General features: G+C 42.0%; 1 protein-coding gene across 9 annotated transcripts in view; it reads left to right on the forward strand.

The window, feature by feature from the left end:
* The first annotated feature begins 810 nt into the window (after window positions 1-810).
* KNDC1 (kinase non-catalytic C-lobe domain containing 1) overlaps window positions 811-25357 on the forward strand; it is an 83176-nt gene continuing 58629 nt past the window's right edge. For 8 of the 9 annotated variants that reach the window (XR_013233662.1, XR_013233663.1, XR_013233664.1 and 5 more), the window contains exons 1-3: window positions 811-1081; window positions 5918-6116; window positions 12274-12332. Coding sequence is in view for 6 of the 9 variants with exons in the window: in XM_077350199.1 (XP_077206314.1) it covers window positions 998-1081; window positions 5918-6116; window positions 12274-12332 (342 nt within the window). In the remaining 3 variants the exon portion in view is untranslated. Of the gene's footprint in view, window positions 1082-5375; window positions 5397-5917; window positions 6117-12273; window positions 12333-25357 lie in introns of those variants that run through there. The other variant, XM_077350202.1, reaches the window with a different exon arrangement.

Here is a 25357-nt window from a genome sequence, read left to right on the forward strand (position 1 = left end):
TGCCCTCTACAGTTCTCTACATTCTTTGTCTTTCTTTAAATCAAGTTTTTATTTAGTATCTCCCTTCTGTATTGCTCTCCTTTCTTCAGGCTGATCAAAATTTTAAAAGCTTTCAAATTTAATTTGTTTTATTCTGTTTACAAATAAACTAGTATTCTCTTAGCTCTGCTCGCTATGGCTGTCTTGCCCCAAGAAGACCCAAGTTTACTTTCCTAATATTAGTAACAGAAATTAATTTTCAATATTTTAACTTGTTATGGGTTTTGGATGTATTTGCTTCACTGATACTGATACTCTTATCTGAGCTAATATGTATATTATTGGTTCAGTTGTACCAATGAAAGGGCTTGAAAGAAATCAGGGGACAGTCTTATCATAAAGCAAAACATTGGAAACATGTTCTAGAGTAGGCACCACCCCCCCCCCCCCCGCAGAGCTCTGCACTCTGTGGGTACCAATTTGCTGGTCATTCCCGGCCATGGAGAATGAGGGGGGGGAGAGACAATTCTATTTTAGGGCATGATAAAAGGGACCGAGATCTGGAGAGTTTCAACCATGCCTTCACGCTTCCCTTTGATATCCCTGGGGGACACCCCCCCCCCCAAGGTTTTGGATTTTCCCTCCTGCGGATCCAGGGAGCTCACTGCCATCTTTTTGGAGAAAGTAGTTAACTTTGGCTTGAAAGCACCAAACTTGCTTGTCTTGAGCGTGAAACAAAAGTCCCGTCCCCCCCGCTCTCTCCCTCGGGGCCCGACACCCTTCCCGGCCCAGGGTCAGAGGAAAGAGGCGGGGCCCCTCTGCTAGCCATTCGCCGCCCGGGGCTGGCTTTGAGTTGCAGACGCCGCGGCGTCTCGTTGCCATGGAGGGATCCGCCGCCTCGAGCCGAAGCAGGAGGCAGAGGGAAGCGCCCGAGCGGCGGACTGCGGCGGGATAGGCACCGGGCACGCTCAACGCGGACTCCCGGGGGTCGCAGGCACCGCGCGGGGAAAGCCGAGAGATGGACGGCTTTGCCGAGGAGCAGCCGGAGACGGAGGAAGAGTGCGGAGACTTTGAGCCTCTGCCGACGCTCTTGGAGGACGAGGTGAGGCGGGGAGGGAGGGAGAGAGAGACACACACATTTTTGCTTTTCCCGCCAACCCCACCGCCTCCTGCTCAAACTTTGCTCAAACTGAGTCGGACGGGCGGCCGAACAAGCATTGCGGGACCCGCCTGCCTGTCGCTGGGGAAACGGAGTTGGCAGCAGCCTGGCTTCCAGTGTTGCGGGATGCAGCCTGGAAACCGGCTTTCTTCGCGGCTCGCCTATAGGCGGGGCGTCCCTGCGTGCCCAGTGGCGCACGGCTGCTCGTGAGGGCCACTGGTCGACCGCAGCTCGTGCTCTCTGAACTTCTGTGCAAGTTGCCCGGTCCCTTTTCCAAGGGGAGAGCTGCCCACCTCCTCGTGCGACCTAGACATGAACAGTCCTGGGCAGCTATGCTGCAGGGCACATAGAGAGGGGCTGCGAGGCTAAGCACGCATACTCAAAGGTCTACATGGAAGCGAATCCCGTTTTATTCTATGGGGCTGGCTCCCAGGAAAGAGTTCTTGTAGCCTCAGTGAGGCTGATCAACAAGTTCCTGTGGATTTCATGCGCAGCTGACTCCTTCAGGGAAGTCTGTAGGGTTTTCGAGTGTTTTTGGTTAGATTTTCTCTGAGGTTGCCAGCTGGCCAGGAAAAAAAAGAATGCCCTGCCCTTTTAACTTAATAGCAAGGGACCCTGGAAGTTTTCCATGGTGTAAAGTTAAATAATGTATCTGGGCAACTGATGAAAGAGCAAAATTGATATTAAAGTGACAGCTAGAGGGGGGCAATTGGACAGTTGGAACCACTGGGGATGTCCATGTTTAAGATTGGGCTGGAATGCCAGTTGCCATCAAAATTATGGACACCTGATTTATTTTACTGATTTATTTTACTGTGTGCTCAGATTCTGGCATGTGTCTCCAATTCATCATTGGGGCTGTCATATAGAAAAGAAATTGCAATTCCGAAAACTTACTTGCAGTGCGACTATTTCCCCCCAGTGTGAGGCTTTATATGACAGAAGGAAGGTTGAGAACTTGTACTCTTCCCCCCTCCCATCAAATCTTATTTTCCAGTTGTTTTATAAGGTCTGTGTGTGTTTTGATTTCAATTCCCTTTAATAGGGAGCTTGCTATCAGCACGAAATTTGACTTTAACAGGACAAACTCCTTATTCAAGTGATGAAGCATAATAGATATTGCCCTAAAATTTTACTAAATTATAACAAGAAAGAACAATTTTATTCAAATAAACTAGAAAGAACTTTTAAAATGTGTTTCTATCTGTCTAGAAGCAAGACCATCCTTTTGTTTGCTCCCAATGGGTAAATAGGCAATTTCCACCCATTCCCCCTTCCTGCCAAGGACTCTCCTACCTTGGTGTTTTCAACCCCCCAGAGCAACATTTCTTTCCTGCTGATGGAAACTGTAGCCTGGGCCAACTCAATGAGCCACCTCCTCCTGTTTGTAAAATCATACAGACATTAGGAGGAATGTAGTGAAAACAATTATAGGGACTGTAAAAATACTATTTATTTAGAGATGCATACCTGGTTTTCTCCCCAGCTGAAACTCAGAGTGATTTGCAACAACTGTCTGTTATCACATCAATCTGTGAGGAAAGCCAGGCTGAGTGAGACTGGCCCAAGCTTACCCCGTGAGCTTTGTATGGCAGAGTAGTGTTTACTCTGAAGTCTCCCAGATCTGGGTCCAAGCACTATACCAAGTGCACTTAACATAGATTATTATTATTATTATTATTATTATTATTATTATTATTATTATTATTATTATTATTATTATTATTATTTAATTTTTGGACCGCCCTTCTCCCAATAGGTCTCAGGGCGGTTTACAACATAAATAGTTAAAACACAATAAAATCCCCATAAAAACCCCATTTAAAAGTTACATATAACATATAGCGGCAGTGGTCACAATTCTGATCTTAGTTCAGCCTGGTGGAGAGAATAATGTTCAGAAGAGGGTGGCACCAATACAATAGATCTAACCATGATCTCGATGTTAGAGATCTCAATATTGGATTATTTTGACTTTCTTGACTGTGAGTTGGAGAACACACACTGGCCATAGAAACTGTCACAAGTGGCATTTCTGTGTCATTATTTCTTTCCCCTGCTGAAAAGGTTGGAGGTAGAGTATCAATGCTCCCTTGTTTTGTTCCTGGCAGGTGCCATGGGCAAGAGTTTGGAAGCTCCTCAGATGTTAGTGGCTTTCTACAAGATAACTCTGTCTTACAGTTAGTACCAGTTTGGTGTAGTGGTTAGGAACGCTGATTTCTAATCTGACAAGCTGGGTTTGATTCTGCGCTCCCCCACATACAGCCAGCTGGTTGACCTTGGGCTCCCCACAGCACTGAGAAAGCTATTCTGACCTAGCAATGATATTAGGGCTCTCTCAGCCTCACCTCCCTCACAGGGTGTCTGTTGTGGGGAGAGGAAAGGGAAGGCAACTGTAAGCCGCTTTGAGACTCCTGGTAGAGAAAAGTGGAATATAAGAACCAACTCTTCTTCTTCTACCACAGGGATGCTTTTTTGGCCATGATCTCAGTAATGTGTGCTTAGTTTTCAGGCTGCATTTAGAAGTGTATTTGCCTGGAACCAAATGGCACAGAAACAAGGTGGGAGGGGGGGGGGTAGTTGCATGGGTGCTAAGTAGTACTTGGCTAACAGACCAGTTAAAGTTGTCCACTGATTCTGCCTGCCAGTACTGATTCTGAAAATGCCTGCAGATGGCATGGTCTTTAGACTCTGGATGCAATGGGGTATCACAGCAAGCTTTCACTTGAAACTGATTTGCATGCCAACGCTGCTTTCTGCTATCCTGGTGTGTTTCTCTTTTCTGTAGAGTTTGATTCAGAACATCATAGTCTGGTCAGGCTTCATTTTGGTGTGATGTACCCACACAGGTGCCTTGGCAAACAGGAATGGGTGCACTCACTGCGTTGGAATATAACTGAGTTTAAGGCCTAGTTTAAACATGTAGCAGAATTGGGTGTGCTAACTTTTAATCTGGTACTCTGACTGTCCTTTTGATATCAATTTGGTTTGCTGTCAGTATCTAGCGACATTATTGAACTTCCATGTTTCAACTGTCTATTTACATTTATTAAACTTCTGTTAAAGGACTGGAACATTTTTTCCCTAGCCGCTGATAACCTAGGCAATAGAATTATTTGTTTGTAGATGGGGCTGTTCCATTGCAAATTGGATTTGGGGGCAGGAATCACTTGTTAGCATGTATCCATGCAAAAGTCACCTGCAAATAAAGTGAAATAATACATTTGTGAGAGGTTCTAGCCTAGCCTAGTATTCAGTTTACAGGGAATTATTAATATTGGGCAACTTTGAACATTGTAATCTTTCCCCTGAAATTTGATGTGGTGCAGTAAATTCTGAGGCCTTAGCATTCTACCACCTCATTGATTAATCCAAGCTATAGAATCTTGCCTTGTGTTGGTTGGAAATAATTCCAAAGTTTCTTAAACACCAGCATTTAGATAGCACGGAGCTTGCTTTAACCTAGGAAGTTTTATGTGTAAGAAGAAGAAAAGGGTAAGAAGAACAAGGTCAGCGTGTGAACAAAGCAATCTCAGTTTCATTACACATTCTCCTGTCTTCTGAAGAGGGCAAGTTACTCAGAACATCTGTTGAAACATGAGTATTGTGATTAGTGCTGAGAATATGTTATACCTGAGTTATTCTAGCCATGTTGGCCTGACATTAATCTTAGTCAAGAATGAGTCCTGGTAGTTAATATTCCTGTGAATGGTTTATACGATTGTGTCCCATGTTGTTATGTATCCTCTACCATTAAATATATAATTAACTGGGATCAACTGGTAATGGTTTGTGTGAGCCTCCTGCCCCACCCAAAATTATATTTGAAGTTAGTAAGGAGACCTGCCATGGTAGGGAGAAAGGGGCTATGCCACCTTTGTTGTGCTGTTGATAATTGTGCCATCAAAATTGTCAACAGAACAGCACACAATCTCCCTTAGTAACCATTCTGGATTGAAGTGCCATTTGAAGTTTGGAGACTAGACTAGAAAATACTGAAAAGAGACTCCTGACCTTGATAGCCCAGGCAAGCCCGATCCTGAGAAAAGCTAAGGAAGGCCGGCCGTAGCTAATATTTGGATGGTAGACCTCCAAGGATTCAGATGGCAGTTCTTCCAAAGACCACTAGGGGCTCATGAAGCAGGGGGAAGAAATGGCTGCCAGACAATCCTCATATATTCTGGCTGCACCATATATGATAAGAGTACTGAAGACAGAGAGAGTGCCACAAACCAGTAATTAAAGAACAAAGATGGAGGTAGGTAAGAGTAGGATAAAGAAAGGCTACTGTAAAGATTCTGTGTCAAGATTGGTTTCTGAGGGCCAGACTATCTGGGATAATATTTATTAGTCTGACCATTTTATCCATGTTTTAAAATTCTGTGGGGCCGTGATTTTGACTGTTCCCATAGCATGGCTGCCTGGAGCATGCTTGTCTCCCCTCCCCAACCTTTTCAAGTGCTAAAACAGCTGTATTGGGGGGGGGGTCGCCATTCCAGCACTTGAAAAGTCTTGTATTTGGAGGGGACAAGACCTCAGCCACCTGTGCAGTGGGCCTGACCCATGATTGGGCCTGACCATGATTGGACCCTCAAAACATTTTAAAATAGCTTTTAAAATGATGGCCGAACCCACAGGTCAGAACTTAGTTTCGTCCTTAAAAGGCCTTGATATTGCTGGGGATAAATTGGATTTATGTCGTATAGATTATAATCGACACAGTTGGCTATAAATAATGCTGTGGAATGTGCAGTAATTTATGAATTCATGTTTTGGCAGGAGAATGTGTCTCTTGCTGATGTTTTGTCACTGCAGGATGGCTGTCTTACCGAGCAGGATATCTGGGCAATTTGCCTGGAGTGTTGCCAGTCAGTGAAGAACATTGCCCATTCTGCAATCTTCCAAACACTTTGCATTACTCCTGACACTTTGGCTTTTAACACCAATGGCAATGTATGCTTCATGGAACAGATCAGTGGTAAGTATTTATGCTTCTAGGCAATTTGTTGAAATGTACCAAAACTCATGCTGAGAGGATGTAGTGAAACATTATCTTCTCTCCATCAGACTTGAACATGGATTTTAATTAGATTGGAAACCATAATTTCCGATCCAAGGATGAATGTTGTCTTGTGCAAAACCAAATTAGGTTAGATCTACTAACACTGTGTGCTCATTTAGCTGTTACAATATTGAACAAAGATTTTTAGCTCAAATTTAATAAGTTTTTGGATTCAGTTCTGCGGTCTAGCCAACATCTTCTAGAGGATATGCTCTGTGAAAGCTGTCATACACTTGTCTGAATGTCCCTTAAATATAAAGAGATTTGACAGCTATGAAAGGATGTGATAGATTTATACAAAGCTGCTGGATTAAAAAAAAAAAAAAACCTTGAATCTTCTTCCAGAAGCGACCCCTCTGAGTTAGCAGAGATCATCCTCCAAGTGTGTATGAGAAAGATGGAGCGCTGTCTTAAAAGTTTTTAATTATATTTGAGGACATTGGTAGCTGTTTTATTGGTACCTCTGGGGACTGGCTTGGGGTCTGCTATTCCCTTCCCCATTTTGAGCCTTTGGGCATCCCTGTAATTACAATTCAGGACTGTGGATGCAACCATAGAATGGCTGCCACAGGAGGCAGAGCCAGACACACACATATAGGGGCATGATGAGTAATTTTAAAAAATACCATGGGGAAGAAGAATATGCGAGAGAATAAAACCCAGCAGCTGCATCAGAAGTCATGTCATTTTAATCTGTACAGCCAATCAAAAGCCCGGCTGATCAAAAGCTCCACCCACTTTCTAAAACACTGGGGCTCTGCCAGAAAAAGTATCGGTGGCTGCATAGTGCCCATGGCAACAAGTTGAGGACCCCGGGCCTGCTTTTGTTTCTGGTATGGTATTAGCTAAGAAGGGGGTTAGGTTAAGAGAGAAAATATATTTTGACCCCAGGATCCAGGGACAGCATTCATGTTGCGACAGAGGGTGAAGCAGGAGGATCTTGGAGAAAACAGCAGCCTAGCATGGAGCTGGCAGCTTGATTGTATCTCCCCGGCCAACAGCCTGGGAGAAGAGGATCATGAGGTTATTGGTTGGTACACAATACTAAAGCTAATCAGTCTGGGGCCTGAGACTCTAGATAAAATGAATTAAGAGCCCCTTTGGTCCATTTCCAAAGAGCCTCTTGTGGCGCAGAGTGGTAAGGCAGCTGCCTGAAAGCTTTGCCCATGAGGTTGGGAGTTCAATCCCAGCAGCCGGCTCAAGGTTGACTCAGCCTTCCATCCTTCCGAGGTCGGTAAAATGAGTATCCAGCTTGCTGGGGGGTAAACGGTAATGACTGGGGAAGGCACTGGCAAACCACCCCGTATTGAGTCTGCCATGAAAACGCTAGAGGGCGTCACCCCAAGGGTCAGACATGACTCGGTGCTTGCACAGGGGATACCTTTACCTTTACCTGGTCCATTTCCAAGGATGAAGGGGATGGGATGTGTACAGCAGTAGTGACGTGGAGAACTGCATTCAAGGGTTAAAGGCAAAGAGAGAAGGATCTGTGGTTCCAGAGCTGAGGACAAACATAAACAAGAATAACTGTACCCTCCTCTCATCTTCTGAAGCCTCAGGCAACAGATTGATATGGCTGTATGAGCCCTATGGAGAAGGGGATTGAGATACATTTATTTCCATCTTATGCAACTATATTAGCCTTGCTGATATTAACTATTTGCTATTTAAAGGGAGCATGTTCAGTTCCTCAAGGGGAATTAAGATAAGCAGAGCAGGTAACTGGCTTTTCCCCCTTTCGTGCTTGTGAATTTTTCATACACAGCCATCAAGTTCTATCACATTAGTGTTAGTGGCATCCATGTGTTTTAAAATTGTAGTTTATTAAACATCTGTAAGTTCCAGCCAGTAGCTTACCAAATGAGGTTTAATGGCTTTAATATGGATTCATTGTCCCTTGAGCATCATCTTAAAGCTACTGCAGTAAGTGTAGCCCATGCTATAAATCAGCTTGACTTTATACATAGTCAAAGGCCTATTGGCTCAAAAATTCTAGATGGCTTGGTATTTTCTCATCTCTGAGTTTACTTGCTGGATAGTCTGTGGGAGTGGGAATTACACATTTGAAGAGAGCTAGCTTTTTTTCTTTAAAAAACTATTTGGCATTCCATATTTATTTTCTCAACTTCTGAATATTTGTGCCACCTTATTGACATTGAAGACCAAAACTTTGAAAAGGTCTTAAACATAACTAGAGTTCCTCTGTTTGTTTTTAATAAGGAGTCTGCTTGTCCTGTTTATCACATGATTTGAGCCATATGGCTTTATTTATAAATTAGTTTAGCCATGCCTTACTGCTGTTTTTGTCAAAGTTGTATAGTTATGATTCTTTTTACATGTCTTTTAAGGAATCAGGGGAAAGTGACAAATTATGTTGTTCTTGATAAGTGATATGGAATGTTAAGAGTACCAAAACATAAACTGATCTTCAACATGACTGTGCTAGGAGGATATGTTGTTTTATTCATGCGAAAAAGCTGTCTTGCTATATGGGAGATAAAGAGACTGGCTTAGAGATTTTGAACCCAGTCAGTAGGAAAGATGCTAAAGAAACTGAACTAATGATTTCAGAGTTGTAGCCTTTGAGTTCTCTAGCAATCTTTATAATGGTTATAAATCTAATCGTAATATATTTAACTAAACTGGAATTACAAAAATGGACAGTTCTTCTTAAGTTCATTGACAGCGTCTTGTTGTATTGCACTTAACTCTGATGTAATTGCTCAAATGACAAGAGGGAAGAATTTGTGAATTTCATTGTGCTGATATTCTCTTTCTAATATGTCAGTGGCCTCAGCTGTAAGGTATGGACTAGGGGGTGCTAGCTCTGGGCTGGGAAATACCTGGGGATTTGGGGGGTGGAGGCTAAGGAGGGTGGGGTTTGGGGAGGGACTTCAAAGGACTGTAATAATATACAGCCCACCTTCCAAAACTGCCCTTTTCTCCAGGAGAGCTGATCTCTGTGGCCTGGAGATCAGTTGTAATAGCAGGAAATCTCCAGCCACCACCTGGAGATTGGCACCCCTAGTATAAATACCACATATTTAAAATATAAAGCTATATTTATTGCATTGTTCCATGGATGGAAGACTGGTGTGCTTCTTTAGGTATTAATTACAGTTGCAACAATGGAGTGTTTCAGAGTTATAATTAATAATAATATGAAAACAAAACAAATTCCACAGATGATGGGGGGAAAAACATAATTTTCTTTTGCTTTGTTCTGTTTTTTGTTTTGTTCTGCCACCTCTGTCTGTGTTGGTTTCACTTTCTCAGGCCAGGCAGCATTTTCTAATAAGGGCAGAGAGATTGGGGAGGAGGTGGTTCTGGCTTCCTTGATTGACTGCAAGCTGTAGCCACTAGCATTACATGCATATGTGAGATATTCCTGTCCTGAAGGATATGCGGTGGGACTTTGCATTCCTCTCTCCTCCAAATGCCTGCCGTGCTGTGCCAATTTTCTCCTTCAGCCTGCGTTCTCCTGCTTTCCAGCTTGTCTCAAAGTTGTATCACCCATCCAAGCACATCTGCCTCAACTAGGGCTGCCAGTCTCTAGGTGGTGCTACTACAACTGATCTCCAGGCATCAGAGATCAGTTCACGTGGAGAAAAGGGCTATTTTGAAAAGTGGACTTATTGGCATTATATCCCATTGAAATCTCTCCCTAAACCCCACCCTCCAGACCTCCATTTATTGCCTAATCCAGAGCTGACACCCCTAACCTCAAGGTCCCCCTGCTGCCTGCCCAGCTGCTTTACCCTACTTGTGCCACCAAATGCCCTTGCTGTGTCAATGTGCTGTTTCATTGTGCTACTGTTTTTCAAGCTACGTTGCTGCAATGATGTCTCTGTTATTATTTGGAGTCTTTCCTATCAGTTCTTTTACAAATTTTAATGTTAAACATAGGGGCCTTTTGTTGAACTTAGTGAAAGAAACAATAATGGAACAAAGCCATGTGAAACCAAATAAAGTAACAGTTCCCCTTTGTAATTAAAAAAACAAAAATCAAAGAAAACAAACTCCAGTGTACAAGTCTAACGAATGGTTTGAACTGAAGCACAGAACAGTTGGGATTTAAGTCAATTTCACTAAATTTCATAGGTTGATAAAGTAGTATTCTAGTGCTTTGAGGGCATTACAACCAGCTGTAATATTTGTCCATTTCAACTATGGTGCTTAAAGTAGAGCTGACATAGGAAAAATAAATTACTGTTATTTTGAATGCTTGCTGTTGTTTGCGCAATGTTCTACTGATTCAGTGTTACTGCTCTCCGTTCTACCACATGAACTTTTCTTTGTAACATTATTTCAGCCAACAAAGAGTCATATCATTCTTCTATATAGTGAAAGCTTACTTAGCATGAGGGAGTACTTTCTGGACTGATTCCATTGGACATGAGTATAGAAGACAAATTAAGCCTATTAAGGTGATTAACATTTTAGTACCGGTTTTCGCTACTAAAACAGCAGTAAAACATTAAGGATAATAAAATTATACCTATAGGCAGCTCAGGAAGATTACAGAACACCTTAAAGGAGCTGGAGTCTTTCAGCTAAAAGCGAAATAGTATGGCCTGGCTCCCAGAAGACAGAAAAATAGGTGTTCGGTAAACCTCAAAGAATGAGATACCACCACTGAAGTCTCTCTCTTTGCCACCTGTCTAATGTCTGTAGGCAGGTCACAGAAAGCATAGCCTTGGTAAGAGGATCTTGAGCTGTCAATTACTGGTAAAGATGGTCCTTGAAGTGTGCTGACCCCAAAACATTTAGGACCCTAAAGCTAAGAACAGCATTTTGATGGATTTTCTCAATCAATTCTAACTCAGTTGGCCTACATTTTCTTTTTGAATTTAGTCTTTTACTATGAAAATATGGTTGGCAGGCCATCAGTAGTCCAACAGTCCATCAAACATTTATTTGGAGTCATCCATATAGGAATATGTGATCATATTTTATCTCTAGAACGTGCACGTGGAAATCAAGTGGAGGCCTTTAGTGTTCTCCTGCTAATGTTTCTTCTTGCCTTCCCTTCATTGTGGAAATAAATGAATAGTAGGCTGTGCAAGAGAGAATCTTCCAAGCAGAATCAGACTTGGAATCGGAAGATTTGGATACGAATTTGTGAGAAGGTATTTGTGTCACCTTCCCCTCTTAGCCTTGAAATAGATGGATAGTTTTCAACATTCCACAAGACTGAGGATGACAAGGATGAAGTAGTCTGTGCCTTGCTTTGTTTCATGATAACTTTATGTCCTTTTACTGAGGTAATAGTAATTCCCTAAATAGAATTTTTGTGAACTTTTACAGAATGCATTGACAGCATATATTGTGAGGAAATATTATGCTGTTTATACTCCAGACTTGTACAGTAATTTCTTTTACCCTTTTCCCAAGGAGCTTAGGATGGTATGCACAATTTTATTTTCTTCCATTTTATCTCCACAATAATTCTGGGAGGTAGGCTAGGCAGAGAGTGAGTGAGTGAGTGAGGGAGCAGCCCAAGCTATGGCTGCCATCTTCCCACTTGGAGTTACAATGGACATCCCTGATGTCACTTCTGGCATGACCTGGAAGTAACAGCACTATGCTATGTGTCACTCTAGCATTCACCCAAAATGCTATAGCTGAAGCATAAGTTTTAGGTGAATGCTAAAGTGGCAAATCCACACAGTGATGTCACTTCTGGGGATGCCAGCCCCCTCCCCATCTCCTGCTGATTGCTAGGTCATGCTTGGCACCCCTAACCCAGGCTCACTCACTTTATTTCCGCCACAGGAATTTGGCCTGACCCAGCACTCATCCAGTCGTGGGCCTAGTTTCTGCTTCTGGACAATGTGGGGACCACCCTGGGTCAGCGTCGACATCATCTGCAAGCAGGAATTAGCCCCGCGACTGGACAAGCACTAGGCTGGGCCTATATATATATAGATATGGATTAGATATAGATATGTGTAATAGAAGCTGAACTTAACTATTTATAAATCTTAAGGGTGTTTAAATGCGTTGTTAAAATAGAATTTATTCCAGAGTGTGTTTATTTAAATTAAAATAACACTGCTTAATCTCTTTCAAGATGATCCAGAAGGAACCTTTTTACCACCAGAGATTGATGTAACTGGTAATACTTTTGAGGTAAGGAATGAAGTTTACTCTAACAATTCAACACTATGTCATAACAAAAATATATATACTGTATTTGCTGGCGTATAAGACTACTTTCCCCCCCTGAAAAACATGCCTCCAAGTGGGGGGGGGGGTCCTATACGCCAGGTGCACTTCAGTTGGGATAGACATAGCTGCCCATAGTGGCCTCCCGATGTTTGCCTGGTGCCCATAGTGGCCTCCTGATGCTCGCCTGGTGCCCATAGTGGCCTCCCGATGCTCTCCTGCTGTCCATAGTGGCCTCCCGGTGCCCATAGTGGCCTCCCAATGCTCGCCCAGTGCCCATAGTGGCCTCCCGATACCCAAGCGGTGCCCATAGTGGCCTCCTGATGCCCACCCACCTCATTCTACATACCATCCAGTATCGTGTGGTATCCAGCATGGTGGATCATCAGCGTGGCTGCGGCGAGTATCAGCAGTGAGACAGGGGTGCTAGCCTTTTCGGCATGACCGGCCCGTTCTGCTCGGCAGGAAGCAGCGACGCTCCGGCCCACCCCTTGTCTACGCAGAGCTCGCACATGTGCACTTGTGCACTAGTGCTGGTCACAGGGAGATGCAGGGGTGGGCCAGATGCGCAGCAGTCGCACTGCGGCCGTACAATGGTGACAAACTCTATGTTTTGAGTGGAAATGTTGGGGGGTCATCTTATACGCCCAGTTGTCTTATACGCCAGCAAATACGGTATTTAAAATGATGAATAGTTTGTGTGAACTGAAAGGTAAGTTTTTGATTTTCCCAATGGATTTTGGCTATTGTTCTTCTTCCTAAAAAAATTGCAAATGAAGTAACAATGGACATCTGGAAAGGGGAGGGGGAATCACTGATCAGTTTGTGTTATGCATTGGCCATCTTAAATAATTTTTTTTCCCATTGGGTCAACTTGTTTGTTCAGTGGTTGACTGTGGACTTTATAGTAAAATATCAAAAAAATATTGCTGTCGGCCATAACAGTAATTCAGGGTGGGGTAGTCAGCAATTTAATCTTCTAGTTTAATGAACAAACCAATGGATCTCAGTAGTCTAGTGATTCACAAATGTTCTTCATTGTTGAATTAAATTATGGGCTTAATTGTTTACACTATTTCATTAGGCTCCCTGATCAGACATATCATTGCTCTCTTGCAGTGTTTTCTTGTGCTAATTTCTGTTGAAAATCCTAGGCAGAGTATGAATGTTTTCTTTCTCCTGTTATAAATTAACCCCAAGTAGTCTAATTAGCAGTATGGGATTATGAACATCTATTTTCATATAGGCCTGTATGAAGCCTCTAAATTGAAAACTTTCATAATTCTTCCAACTTTCCCCCAGATGTAATAATGAAGCTTATGAACTGAGGATTTTAGATCCACAGGCTGTATATCTTTTTCATATTTCTTTTTAGCTGTGAAGCACTTGAAGCCTACAGGCCAATTACTTCAGACTGTTTAATCTCTTATACAGCTTTATTGGTGGCAAAACCAAGTTAGTCAGCTATACTTCCAGGTTTGGCATGTGTCATTTGTTCTTATCTAGCTCATTTTGTAGAAGGGGAGGATACGGATATTCAATTCATTTGTAAGATCTTTTTCCAAAAGGGAATTTTTAAAAAAATATAGAAGACTATGAATCTCACTAAAATGAAAGATTTGTCTGTGAATCCTCTCTGACTTTTTAATGGGGATGCTATGTCTCAGGTCCACAAATCTTGCCAGCCTGAGTTCGTATTCTAAAATTCTTTGCCACCAATGCAAATAAAGCACATGAAAATATACCACCTGATTTATGCCAGATTTTATGTATTATACAAATTATATTTGCTGCTTGTACAGATAACATTGTTTTATGTATGTTGTGCTTCCCCCCCTTCTTTTCGACTGAACCCAGCAAGTATCATGCAAAGTTGAAAGAGCAATAGAAAAGGCTTACCCCATTCCCTCTTGCCAGGAAAGATTGTCTGCCTGGTTTCTTCCTGGGTTCCCCATCCGCAGGGCCTGCAAAAGGGAGCTCTTCCACCAGGCATTTGGCTGAGGCCAGGCACAACCAACCAACATCTGCAGGGCCCCTGCCCCCCCCAATGTTATAGTTATTATATGTATGGTTCCATGTATAGTTTCAGTTATATGTAAACCGCCCTGAGCCTTTGAGGAAGGCGGTATATAAATAAATAAATTCTGTTTGTTTGTCCTTGAAAGTACACAAATGCTTCTCAGTGTAATTATGGAACTTCGGTGTTCTATGTTTGTGAAATGGTGGTAAGTTCACCCTGCCCCACTCCAACATTGGAACTCTATGCAAAACACCCATGCCTTGTATAGTTTTGCCTCGGTTAAAGGGAACTACCATGTTGAGAGACTTAAGATACAGGTCCAGTAATGTATAGCAACTTGAACAGGTCCACTTTAGGTGGGAAGGCTAACAGAAACAACTCTGGGAAGAACTTACATGGGACTAGTATTATCTAGGTGTTGCAGTAAAATGTATAGTATGATAGAAACACTGCATCCATTGAGATAGTGGGTTGGATCCATCTGTCCTCCTGCTCAAGGATCATAAATCTTCCCTGCTTTCTATTTCTCCCAGCACTCCTTTCCTCATTGGGAAAGCTAATTGTGGAATCCTCATTGGGAAAGCTGGCTGTGGAATCCAAGTGGAGTAATAGCCATGAATATCTTTGGGCTGCCCTGAGAAGGAGAGTCAGGCAAAATTGTTCTATCAGTACGCATTGGTATTCATTGCAGAAGTAGTCTGCAAAGATGCAAGTAGTTTCAGGGCTGAAATATTATTAGTGTTACTCCTGCGGCACCCTTTTTTTAATTGAAAGAAAGCTTGTGTTCAGAATCTCTGGCCCAGTGGAGACGCAGCAATCTGAAACAGAACCAAAATATTCAAGAAAGTGAAGCCCCTCCTCTACAATTCCTCCACGTTGTGCCACCCAATACCAAAGTTGCTTCCTTGTAGTGGGATAGTTCCGTGTGGGAGTGTGTTCCATATATACATGGCATAATGTGTGATGTGGAAGACAGAAGCATGTGTAATCATGTAGGCTTGATTTCATCAATCATTTCCTTTTCTAAAAGAATGGTTTGGAGATACCTGCAGGCAGATTGTGGAAGTAAGGCTCTTTGCCTCACCAAGCCAGTCAGTCAAACTGTATTCCAAGTCATTTACCAAGCACAGAAGATACCTTTTTATGAATGAGTTTGTGAAACGACCTTTAATTAGATTTGCTCCCACTGGCTCCATCCTCAAAGCGTGCATTTATTATGAGTACACTGAGGATCTGGCGCAAGTGTTCCTTCAGTCGCCCAGGGCTCCAATTGGCACCATTCTGCTAGCAGCTGGACCTGACTTTAGACTTGTTACCAACACAGCAGCAGCCTCCATCAGCACCACTATGCTGGGCTGGGAGGAAATCTTCCCCTGCTGGGGTGACAGTGTCACAGTGGCAGAGGATCAACGGAGCTGCTTCTGATAGTCCCGTTGCGAGCCTTGATGGCTGCTGCAGATCCGCATTGATCGAGCACCATGGCCTGCACCAGCCTCATTAAACAGAACATTCAAGCAGCAAAGGACAAAACAAGCTTAATGGTCCCTCAACCGAAGTGCAGACTGTGATGTTTATACTGACTAAGACAATAGCTGCTTTTTCGAATGTGAATGAGGCTCTTGGCAGGAGGATGAGCAATGGGAAGAGAAATTCAAAGCGAACTGAGCTTGGCTCTGTGGGCAAGTTAAGGAATTATGTTTTGTTTTATTTCTTGTAAAAATGCATTTTGGAAGTACTTGTTTGTGTTTCTACTTATTACTGGGTGAACGTAGAAGCAGCAAAAGAGTTGGTTCTTATATGCTGCTTTTCTCTACCCGAAGGAGTGTCAAAGCGGCTTACAGTCTCCTTCCCTTTCCTCTCCCCACAGCAGACACCCTGTGGGGTGGGTGAGGCTGAGAGAGCCCTGATATCACTGCTCGGTCAGTGCAGTTTTCTCAGTGCTGTGAAGAGCCCAAGGTCACCCAGCTGGCTGCATATGGGGGAGCAGGGAATCAAACCCAGCTCACCAGTTTAGAAGTCCACATTCTTAGCCACTATGCCAACTTGGCTTATAACTTATCCTCACAATCAAAAGATCTTAGAGTTTTTTAAAAAAATAATTGATGGTACATGTTTACTATCTTGTTGAATGCCTCCACAGAGAGTTAGTTAACAGAACTCTGCAGCCCTCCATGCTCCTTTTGGAGCCTTTATTATAAATGCAAAGTGCATCATGTTGTTTGACTCTTAAAACAGTAGCCTTCACTACCATTTCCGAACAGTCAGTGCAGACATCTACAGAAGCCCTTTTCTCCCCCCTCTGGGCTCACTTGTCAAGAAGCTTGCTTTGCATTGACATTAAAACCTAATTCTGTCCCACTTCAGTGGATGCTCAATGAAATATATGAGCATATAGTTTGATTATTTTCTGTTTTGTTTACTCAGCAGGGATCATCTGCTCTTTTGGTGACATTTAATCTGATTGTCATTTATATATCTAAAGAAAGAAATAAAAACTCATATTTAAACTGATTAACTGTGTATCCTGTGCAGTGTTTATCTCAGTTGTGAGACTCTTATCATATAGATGGGCCATCTCACGGGCAAATAAAAGCCACACAATCTGGCTTTTTTATTGGTGTCCTTAGTCTACCTTGGGGTCTTGCCAGTTCATCAACACGGGCAGCGCTGCTATTCTGGCAGCAACTTCCTTTGTCAAAGGAGGCATTGCCCCAAAACTGGAGGACACAGAACTTGAGAGAAAAGGGTGTTAATGCCTATGGGAGTATGGATGACTCTTCTGCATCAGTATTCTCAACCTTCGATTTTAGCAGACGGAACCTGTGAAACAAGGCGGTGTCTGAATGCAGTCTATGGTTAATGGAGGAAGAGAAGGGAAGGTGGCGGGGTATATTCTGATGTTACTAGATGTCAGAAATTAAGCAAGTTCAGTGCTTGGAAAGGAGACCACCAAGGAAGATTCTGCAGAGGAAGGCAATGACAAACCACCTCTGCATTTCACATGTCCCGAAAGCCCCTTGCTGTGGTTGCCATAAATGGTTGTGACTTGATGGCACTTGCCATGCATGGTGGATGCACTTACTCTTACCCCTTCCGCATATCTTCTTCGTGCCACCACCCAATCTCAACCCCTTATGGGACCTCTGTCTTCCCCTTAATCATGTTATCAATGTTTAGACTTTGTAGCACCACTTAGTAGTTTTTTCTGCCCCCCAAACTGATTATACATTGTTGTATGCCAAGGAAAATTATGTTCCTTTTATACTATCTACTGAATTACTTAAGATTGTTATTTCTTTCAGCTAGATTGCCATTTCATCTTAAATACCTAGAACCAGAGCTAAAGATATATTTGGATGCTTAATAAAACTGCCCTCCAGATTGTTTTAATTATGGGCAAGAGGGTGAAATCTGTTTTGGACTATTTCTCAGCATTTCAAATCATCTGCCCTACGTTCTTAGGAGTGGTCTGTTATACAAAACACATTCTCTAACAAAGAAACACATTCTCTAACAAAACACATCCACTAACAAAGAAATAGTTACAACCTTCTAAATCTATTGAAGTGAAGTGGCTTAGAAGTATTTAACTCTGTTCAGGATTGCAATTTAAGGATGCAATCATATGCACATTCCCTTGAGAGTAAACCCCATTGAACGCAGCAGGACTTCTAAATAAACACACATTGGATTATAAATTTTGGTGGAAGTCCCACGCCGGAACTGATTGATTGATTTCCTGCTGCTCTTGCCAACAGGTTACAAGTTCAAAACCCCAATACAATAAAACCCCAAACATAGTTAAAGATGCACATAATAAATGCTAACAGAACCAACAGTGGCAGCATAAACCCTCCTCCTTAGATCCCACCCTCCATGAAGTCCCAGTCAGCCAGCCCATGCCTGCACTTGTTGGCTGATGTCAGTCATAATAGCCATCCCCTAAAAGGAGGGGGGGCAGGATCTTCCGGACATGACATCACCCGGCCCAGAAGTGACATTGTAGACTGTGGCATCCTAATCCTTGCTTTGCTCAGCTTTCAACCCCACTTCTGTTCTACGCACCCCAAATATTCAGGAATTTCTTGAGTCATAATAACTGTACTGATAAGGCCCTTATGTTTTCTGAATACTAAAAGGTAAAGGTATCCCCTGTGCAAGCACCGAGTCATGTCTGACCCTTGGGGTGACGCCCTCTAGCGTTTTCATGGCAGACTCAATACGGGGTGGTTTGCCAGTGCCTTCCCCAGTCATTACCGTTTACCCCCCAGCAAGCCGGGTACTCATTTTACCGACCTCGGAAGGATGGAAGGCTGAGTCAACCTTGAGCCGGCTGCTGGGATTGAACTCCCAGCCTCATGGGCAAAGCTGTCAGACGGCTGCCTTACCACTCTGCGCCACAAGAGGCTCCTTTTCTGAATACTATTCGAGCTTTATTTAAATAAAATACATATTTAACAGTTGTACAATATCTTGAGAGATAATATACAGAATATTTTAGAAACAGAAGTTTATTTAAAGATTAAGAAATGAGTTTAATTTTGAAGCCTTTGTTAGGCTGTATGTTTCATTATTTCTGATTGATTTATTTTCCTTTGAGCTTTAAAAAATGTTGCCCTTTTCCATAGTGGGAGGGAGTATGATCTTACTCAGCACAGTAACGGAGAAAATATAGACTTTGAATAAAACTAATATTGAATATTTTAGTGACCTGTTTGGCTGTTTAACAGACTTTCATCTTTAGTACCAGATACACAACCTTTCATTTTCCCTGTTGGATTCTATCTTCTTGTATTGCAGTAGGCTGCAAAGTGATGATAGAGAATTTTAAATAAGTTTTGCAGCAAATTCCCATTTGAGAATACTTTAATAGATTCATTTTACTCACTGGCATAACACAGGAGGCTTGTGGAGGAGCTAACAAGTGTTACTAGTGTCAGCTTGGCCTCAAATGGCCATTTGTCTATATTACAAAGCTGTCATTCAACTTACTGTTGCAGATTACAGATACACATTCCCTTGTTTCCAGTATATGAAGTGTTCTATGTTAAGAGGCCACATAGAGCTTTAAATGTGTTCCTTTGGCCTCTTACTGACTCAATTAAGTATATAGAATAAGGGTCGCTACACTCATTGGGAGGGCATAGCCAGGAGTGATTTAAGGATTCGTGGGGCCTGTAGCACCAGAGCCGGTTTAAGGATTTGTAGGACCCTAGCAGAGTACAATTGTGGTGGGAGCAGCCAGACCAGGGGGCAGCGGGGCCCCCACAGTGGAAAGGACTGTTAATCCAAGTGTCCTTAAAGAGGGGAAAGGGAGGAGGAGAGAGGCTATGGCCCTGATCCATGTGCAGAAGGCAATGTATGGGGCCCCTGGAGGCACGGGACCTATAGCGTATGTTACAAGGATAAACTGATCCTGGGTGTGGCTCAACAACAAATAATCAATTTTGCATGCAGAAGATGTCAGATTCAAAGGTTCAGGTAGCAGATGGTGTGGGAGGTTGCCAGGACATACTGACCTTGATAGACCAATGATCCATAATACTATACTATTACTATAATACTGCTTCATGGATTCATACACATACATCATTGTGACTTAGTTTGTAATGGCAATGGACCACAGACAAGTTAGAGGACTGAAGTCCCATTAAAGCATGTTTCCTCAAACATTCTGAAATGAGCCCCTCTTAAGGAGCTTAATTCATCTGTTTTTCATGTTACCCCAGAGCACAGGTGACTGCATAGCTGCTTTTCCCATGAGATTATAGCTGTTCTTAGGAACTGGTGCATATGAGGCAAGAGCCAAATTAACAATTCATCCCCTTTAACTGGACATTTACTCCAGCTCCCCACTTGCCCAACCGAGAAGGGATGACTCTGGCCAAAGGATAGGTTGGCACAGTATGCTCAGCTGATGGGTATGGAGAATGTATTGTATGAAGGGGTGGATGGGGTCTACCTAGCCACCTTGAGCACTGCACTGAAGAGCAGGAACAGCTGTTGCTTTTTTTGTTCCCTTAATGATTTCATGCTTCCACCCCTATTGTCCTTCCTCAAATATATTGGGGTCAAAGTTTTCCCAAGAAGGGTTGGGGGTGAGTAGTACAAGAAGGAGGAAGTGAGATAGACATGACAAGTGCCTTAGAGAGAGCAATTCCCTAGCAGGTTACAGTAGATGAGCAATAGGGTTGTGAGTGTCCTGCATAGTTCAGGGAGTTGGACTAGATGACCCAAGAGGTCCCTTCCAACTCTACAATTCTATGATTCTAGCTGTAAGTTGATTTTTTTAGCAACAGCAATTACAATGGATCACTCCAAGTCCCACGACTCACGTCACACTTCTTGCATTGTTTCAGAAGCGAGCTACTCAGGAATAAGTGATGTGGAAAGTGCAGAACACTGTATGTACGTAGATCTGAAGCCAATGTATTAGCTTTCAAGTGGAAATTTCCCTGAGAGATTCTGGATGCACATTGAGCCTGTTAGAGTTAGGTCACTTGCTGGAGTGGATCCCCTGGATGTACTTGAGGAAGCCAGTCTGAAGCAAATGCTGAAAGTGTGCTCTAAGAGAAATCTTTGTGGAAAACAGCTCAGATGCTAAGAGTTACAATGTGTGAATGGAAGCCAGTCCATACAAGTGAAGGCATAATTGACAATGCAGAGCAGAGAGGGAACCAGGAGTCAAGCAGCTGGAACATTAGAAAGCGTACTGCAGGACAGCTGAGCAGAAACAACGAAGGATGGAGTCTGGGTACAGTGTTGAAATTTTGGTTGGAACAGTTGTGCTCACAGATTAACCAGATCCACTTCATTCTGTAATGAAGTCAATTGACAGTCTGCTCTTCTGTCTTTGTGCAAAGGATTCAAGTTGGATTATTAGCTGGAGCAATGATATCTATTTGGTATTTCCAGCTTTGGTTCTGATTACTGGAATTTTGTGGTTGATATACTTTAAATCCTTCAGTTTGTCTAAACTTTTGGCATATATGTGTGCATGTGCATTTTTATACTTTAAAGGATTTAAATAAAAACCTTGCTGCGTTTTACTGCGTACATTTAAAATAGGCAATGAATCGCTGTTCTTCTGTTCAGAAACACCGTTGTGACTCTGGATTTGTGTTCATGAAATGGATTATGATAAATCAGGGGGTTATTAAAACCCAGTGGAAGCCACAGTTCTTATATATGTTTTCTGAATCCTATTAAGACACGAATGCTCTCTCCTCATTGCTGCCTTCTCAAGACTTCCATTCCTACTACATTCATAAGGAGTACTGCCATTTATCATAGAAACAGAACTGAGAGAGCCTCCGATACAGGACTTTAATTGCAGAGTTCATAAGGTGTTTAAACTATATTTAGGTATTTAAGATATGGAGAGGATGAGTCTAATACATTGGCTTGTTAGAGCCAAAATGATGATAGCATCTACTGAATCACACTTCCTAAGCATCCTGATGTTGAATTTATAGTTGATGCCTGAAGCAATGACCATCTGGTATCTCCAAGGTTTATGTAGACCCATAAAGCTTAAACAAACAGAAGTCTTGTGATACTTGAAAGATCAACTGGTTTTAGCATAACAATTCATGGAGCAGGATCCATGTTATCTGATACATGTTTTGGGTTCTCACTTAGCAGACATAAATAGTCATAAATAGCCAGGTCAAAGGGCCATGAAATGCAGGAACTACAGAGTGTTTCATAATTATGTAAAATTCCATGGCAATCAAGAAAAATAACCATACTAGCAATATTAATCATAATGCAGTTTATTTAATTTTTCTAAACTTGTTAACACCTGTCATGTCAGATTTGGGTTCATTTCTTCTCTTGCATAAAGACTGACTTATTTGCCCTGTGCTGGATGCAGAAGGCAAGTGTTAGCACATTGTGGGCTAAATGTATAATAAATACAAGCTGGTATAGCTGATGTCCTGTAATAGCTTTTTCTGAGTGGATGTGGGTACAGGCTTGGCATCTCAGTTTGTTATGGGGTCTGGTCCCTGGCTTAGTTTCTCTGTAGGTGATCCATTGCTGTGTAGGAAGCTGTTTTAGATGTGGGCAGTAACTATAAGCAAGGAAAGGAGAAAGAAGTATTATTGTTCATTATGTGCTGTAGATGATGATTCATAGGCCTGTATCAAGCTGGGAGCGGTAGGAGAAAACAACCAGTGCTGTTCTGTTTGCCTCTTCAGACCTGTCCTTTAGTATGCTGTTTTTGAGTGCTAGTCTGGTTTTTTCAGCCTGTTTCTTCATTTTGTTGGCTTGGATTATAATCCCAAAGATTTTTGAAATGGTCAAATGATGTACATCCTTCAAGTCAAATGGCTGGAGCAAATTGTAGCATGGGCCTTGGCTGTAGTCATTGACTTAAGTGATATGATAATACTTGTAGCTGGAAACATATAGAAATGTGGCCAGTGGGCTTCCACTATAATGTGATACTCATGTGTGCATTGTATGCACCACTGCACACAGTGGTGTGCAGACAGTGTGACTGTTGTATGGAGGAATTCAAGTTTAGGTTTATGGTTGGTTGAAAGTTGCTGAAATTCTGGTGGATACTCTCAATGTCTTCCTTACTTAAAGGTCTTTATTTGTTCAAATAGAAGTTATTTGGAGACTTCTCTGTGGATGTTATGCTCTAAAAAGTATTTACTTATCTGTTTTTATTCGTCTATAGACTAGATGTTTGCAAACCTGCCATAAGTTGTATAACAGCACTGACCATTTCAAAAAGCATTTAACATACAGCTGTTTATGCTTCGTTCACCTCATTCATTGTGTCACTCACTTGGGCATAAATTTTTTTGTTCATCAGTTATCATAGTATTTCAAAAAACTAAAGGAAAGGTATTAGGCTCTTGTGTGTGTATTAAATTGGACACAAGTCTCAGTTGTTAAAAGCTCCTGAGTGTTTTATTTCTGCTCAGATGTGTACAGGATTAAGGGTTTCCCCAAGCAATTAAAGATGTATGCCTAATTGCATGTATTCTTGGCTTACTAATTGAGTTGTGCCTGACATTCAGTTATTGTATTAAATACTGGGCAGACCCAACAAGCAAAACCTGCAAAGGATAGATTTGCTACGTGAAATAAATCATGCTGCAGTTTCTGCTCGCCTTAACAGTGGAAAGTGCAAAGAGGAAAATAGCAGCCTTGCAGTTCAAATGAGATGCTGTGACTTTTTTTTTGTTAAGGGATTTGTCTTGGGTGGTTTCCTATGTCCTTAATGTGTCTAGTTTCAGAAGAAATATATCCTAGCCTCTCTACCTTTGGAAATCTGGCAAAGAGTTCTACAGTTCATTCAATTAGTGCTGGTATCACAGCCAGGTGGAACTGTAGTATGCCTTACTTATGACTGTTTATGGACTACTTTTTTCACTTTTAGGCAAGAAAAAAATGTTCCTTGCATCTTTTCTGACCTGCTGAATAGCCTTAGAAAGCATTGGTGGTTTTCTTGAAGAAACAGATCCATTCCGCAATAAACCTCTACCAGCATGGTAGAACCAGTGTGGTGTGGTTAAGAGTGGTGGACTCTAATCTGGAAAACTGGGTTTGAGTTGATTCTGCTCCTCCCTATGCAAACCTTGAAACCTTGGGCTACTCACAGTTCTGTCAGTACTTTTCTCACAGATCAGTTCAGTCTGAGGTCTCTCAGCCCTATCTACCTCACAGGGTGTCTATTGTGGGGAGAGGAAGGGGAAAGTATTTGTAAGCAATTTTGAGACTCCTTCAGGTTGTGAAAAGAGGGCTATTAAAAACAGGCTCTTCTCTATTTCTCTTTCTCTTCTTCTCTGAATCCTTAGATAAATTTCTCAAGACCTGTTCATAGGCTAGTGTTAGCAGCCCACTCAGTGTTGGTACCCATTCTCAAAACTTCCTGTGTATTTATGCCAAGCTCATTCTCCCTAGCTTTTAAATGGCTGGTGAAAATACTTTGGATCCTAAGTGTAGGGTCTTAATTTTCCTAAGTTGTCTAATGGAACGATTTCATGCAAAGGTACAGAGTATAATATTAAATAAGATCACAAGTACATCTTCAATAATTTCTTCTAAAATTTTATTTTTATCATGTATGCTTTATAAAATTGAATATTTTCTTGCAATGATGATGCAAGTGAATATAAAGTATCACTGCTCCAGGCATCATGTTCCATCTATACTTTGTGGCTAATACTCACTAATGGACCTTCACTCCATATGTTTATATACTCCCCTCTTGATGCTGTCTATGCTTGTAGCTGACACCACTTCTTGTAGTCAGCTTGTAGCTGACACCACTTCTTGTAACATGTGTCAATTACTCTTTGTGTGAAGAAATACTTCTTTTTATCTGTTCAAACATTAACGCTCAATTTCATTGAGTGCCAGGAGTTCTTGTACTGTGAGAACAGAGAAAGGTTCATCTTTCTCTACCTTCTCTATTCCATGCATAATTTTGTAAACATCTGTCATGTCAATCGTCATTTCTCCAAAGTAAAGAAATCTTACTTATTTTGCCATTTTTCATAGAGGTGTTCCATTCTCTTAATCCCCTGTATTTCAGTCTTACTTTCTCTCAGCAAACCTTTTCCTCTATCATTTACTTTAGTAAAATTCATCTTTTGTGTATAGACCGTCTACATAATGCTTTTCATTGATACGTAATCTTAAAACCAGTAAGGATAGATTCAAATGAGTAGCCGTGTTGGTCTGAAGTAGCACAATAAAATCAGAGTCCAGTAGCACCTTTAAGACCAACAAAGATTTATTCAAGACTCTGATTTTATTAAAACCAGTAAATGAAACATACCCTCTTAACCACTATGCATTGTATACTGACCAGGCTCCAGTCTGTCCTTTGGAGCAAGTGTTTTGTAGAGTCTTAAATGCTGGCTGACAGGGACAGCCTTATATTGATACTAAAATCATTCCTCCTGGATGGTCAGTCTGCCTTAGTTCAATCTTAGGTAATTTTTCA

The sequence above is a fragment of the Paroedura picta genome, chromosome 8, assembly GCF_049243985.1.
Source record: "Paroedura picta isolate Pp20150507F chromosome 8, Ppicta_v3.0, whole genome shotgun sequence".
Taxonomy (NCBI): domain Eukaryota; kingdom Metazoa; phylum Chordata; class Lepidosauria; order Squamata; family Gekkonidae; genus Paroedura; species Paroedura picta.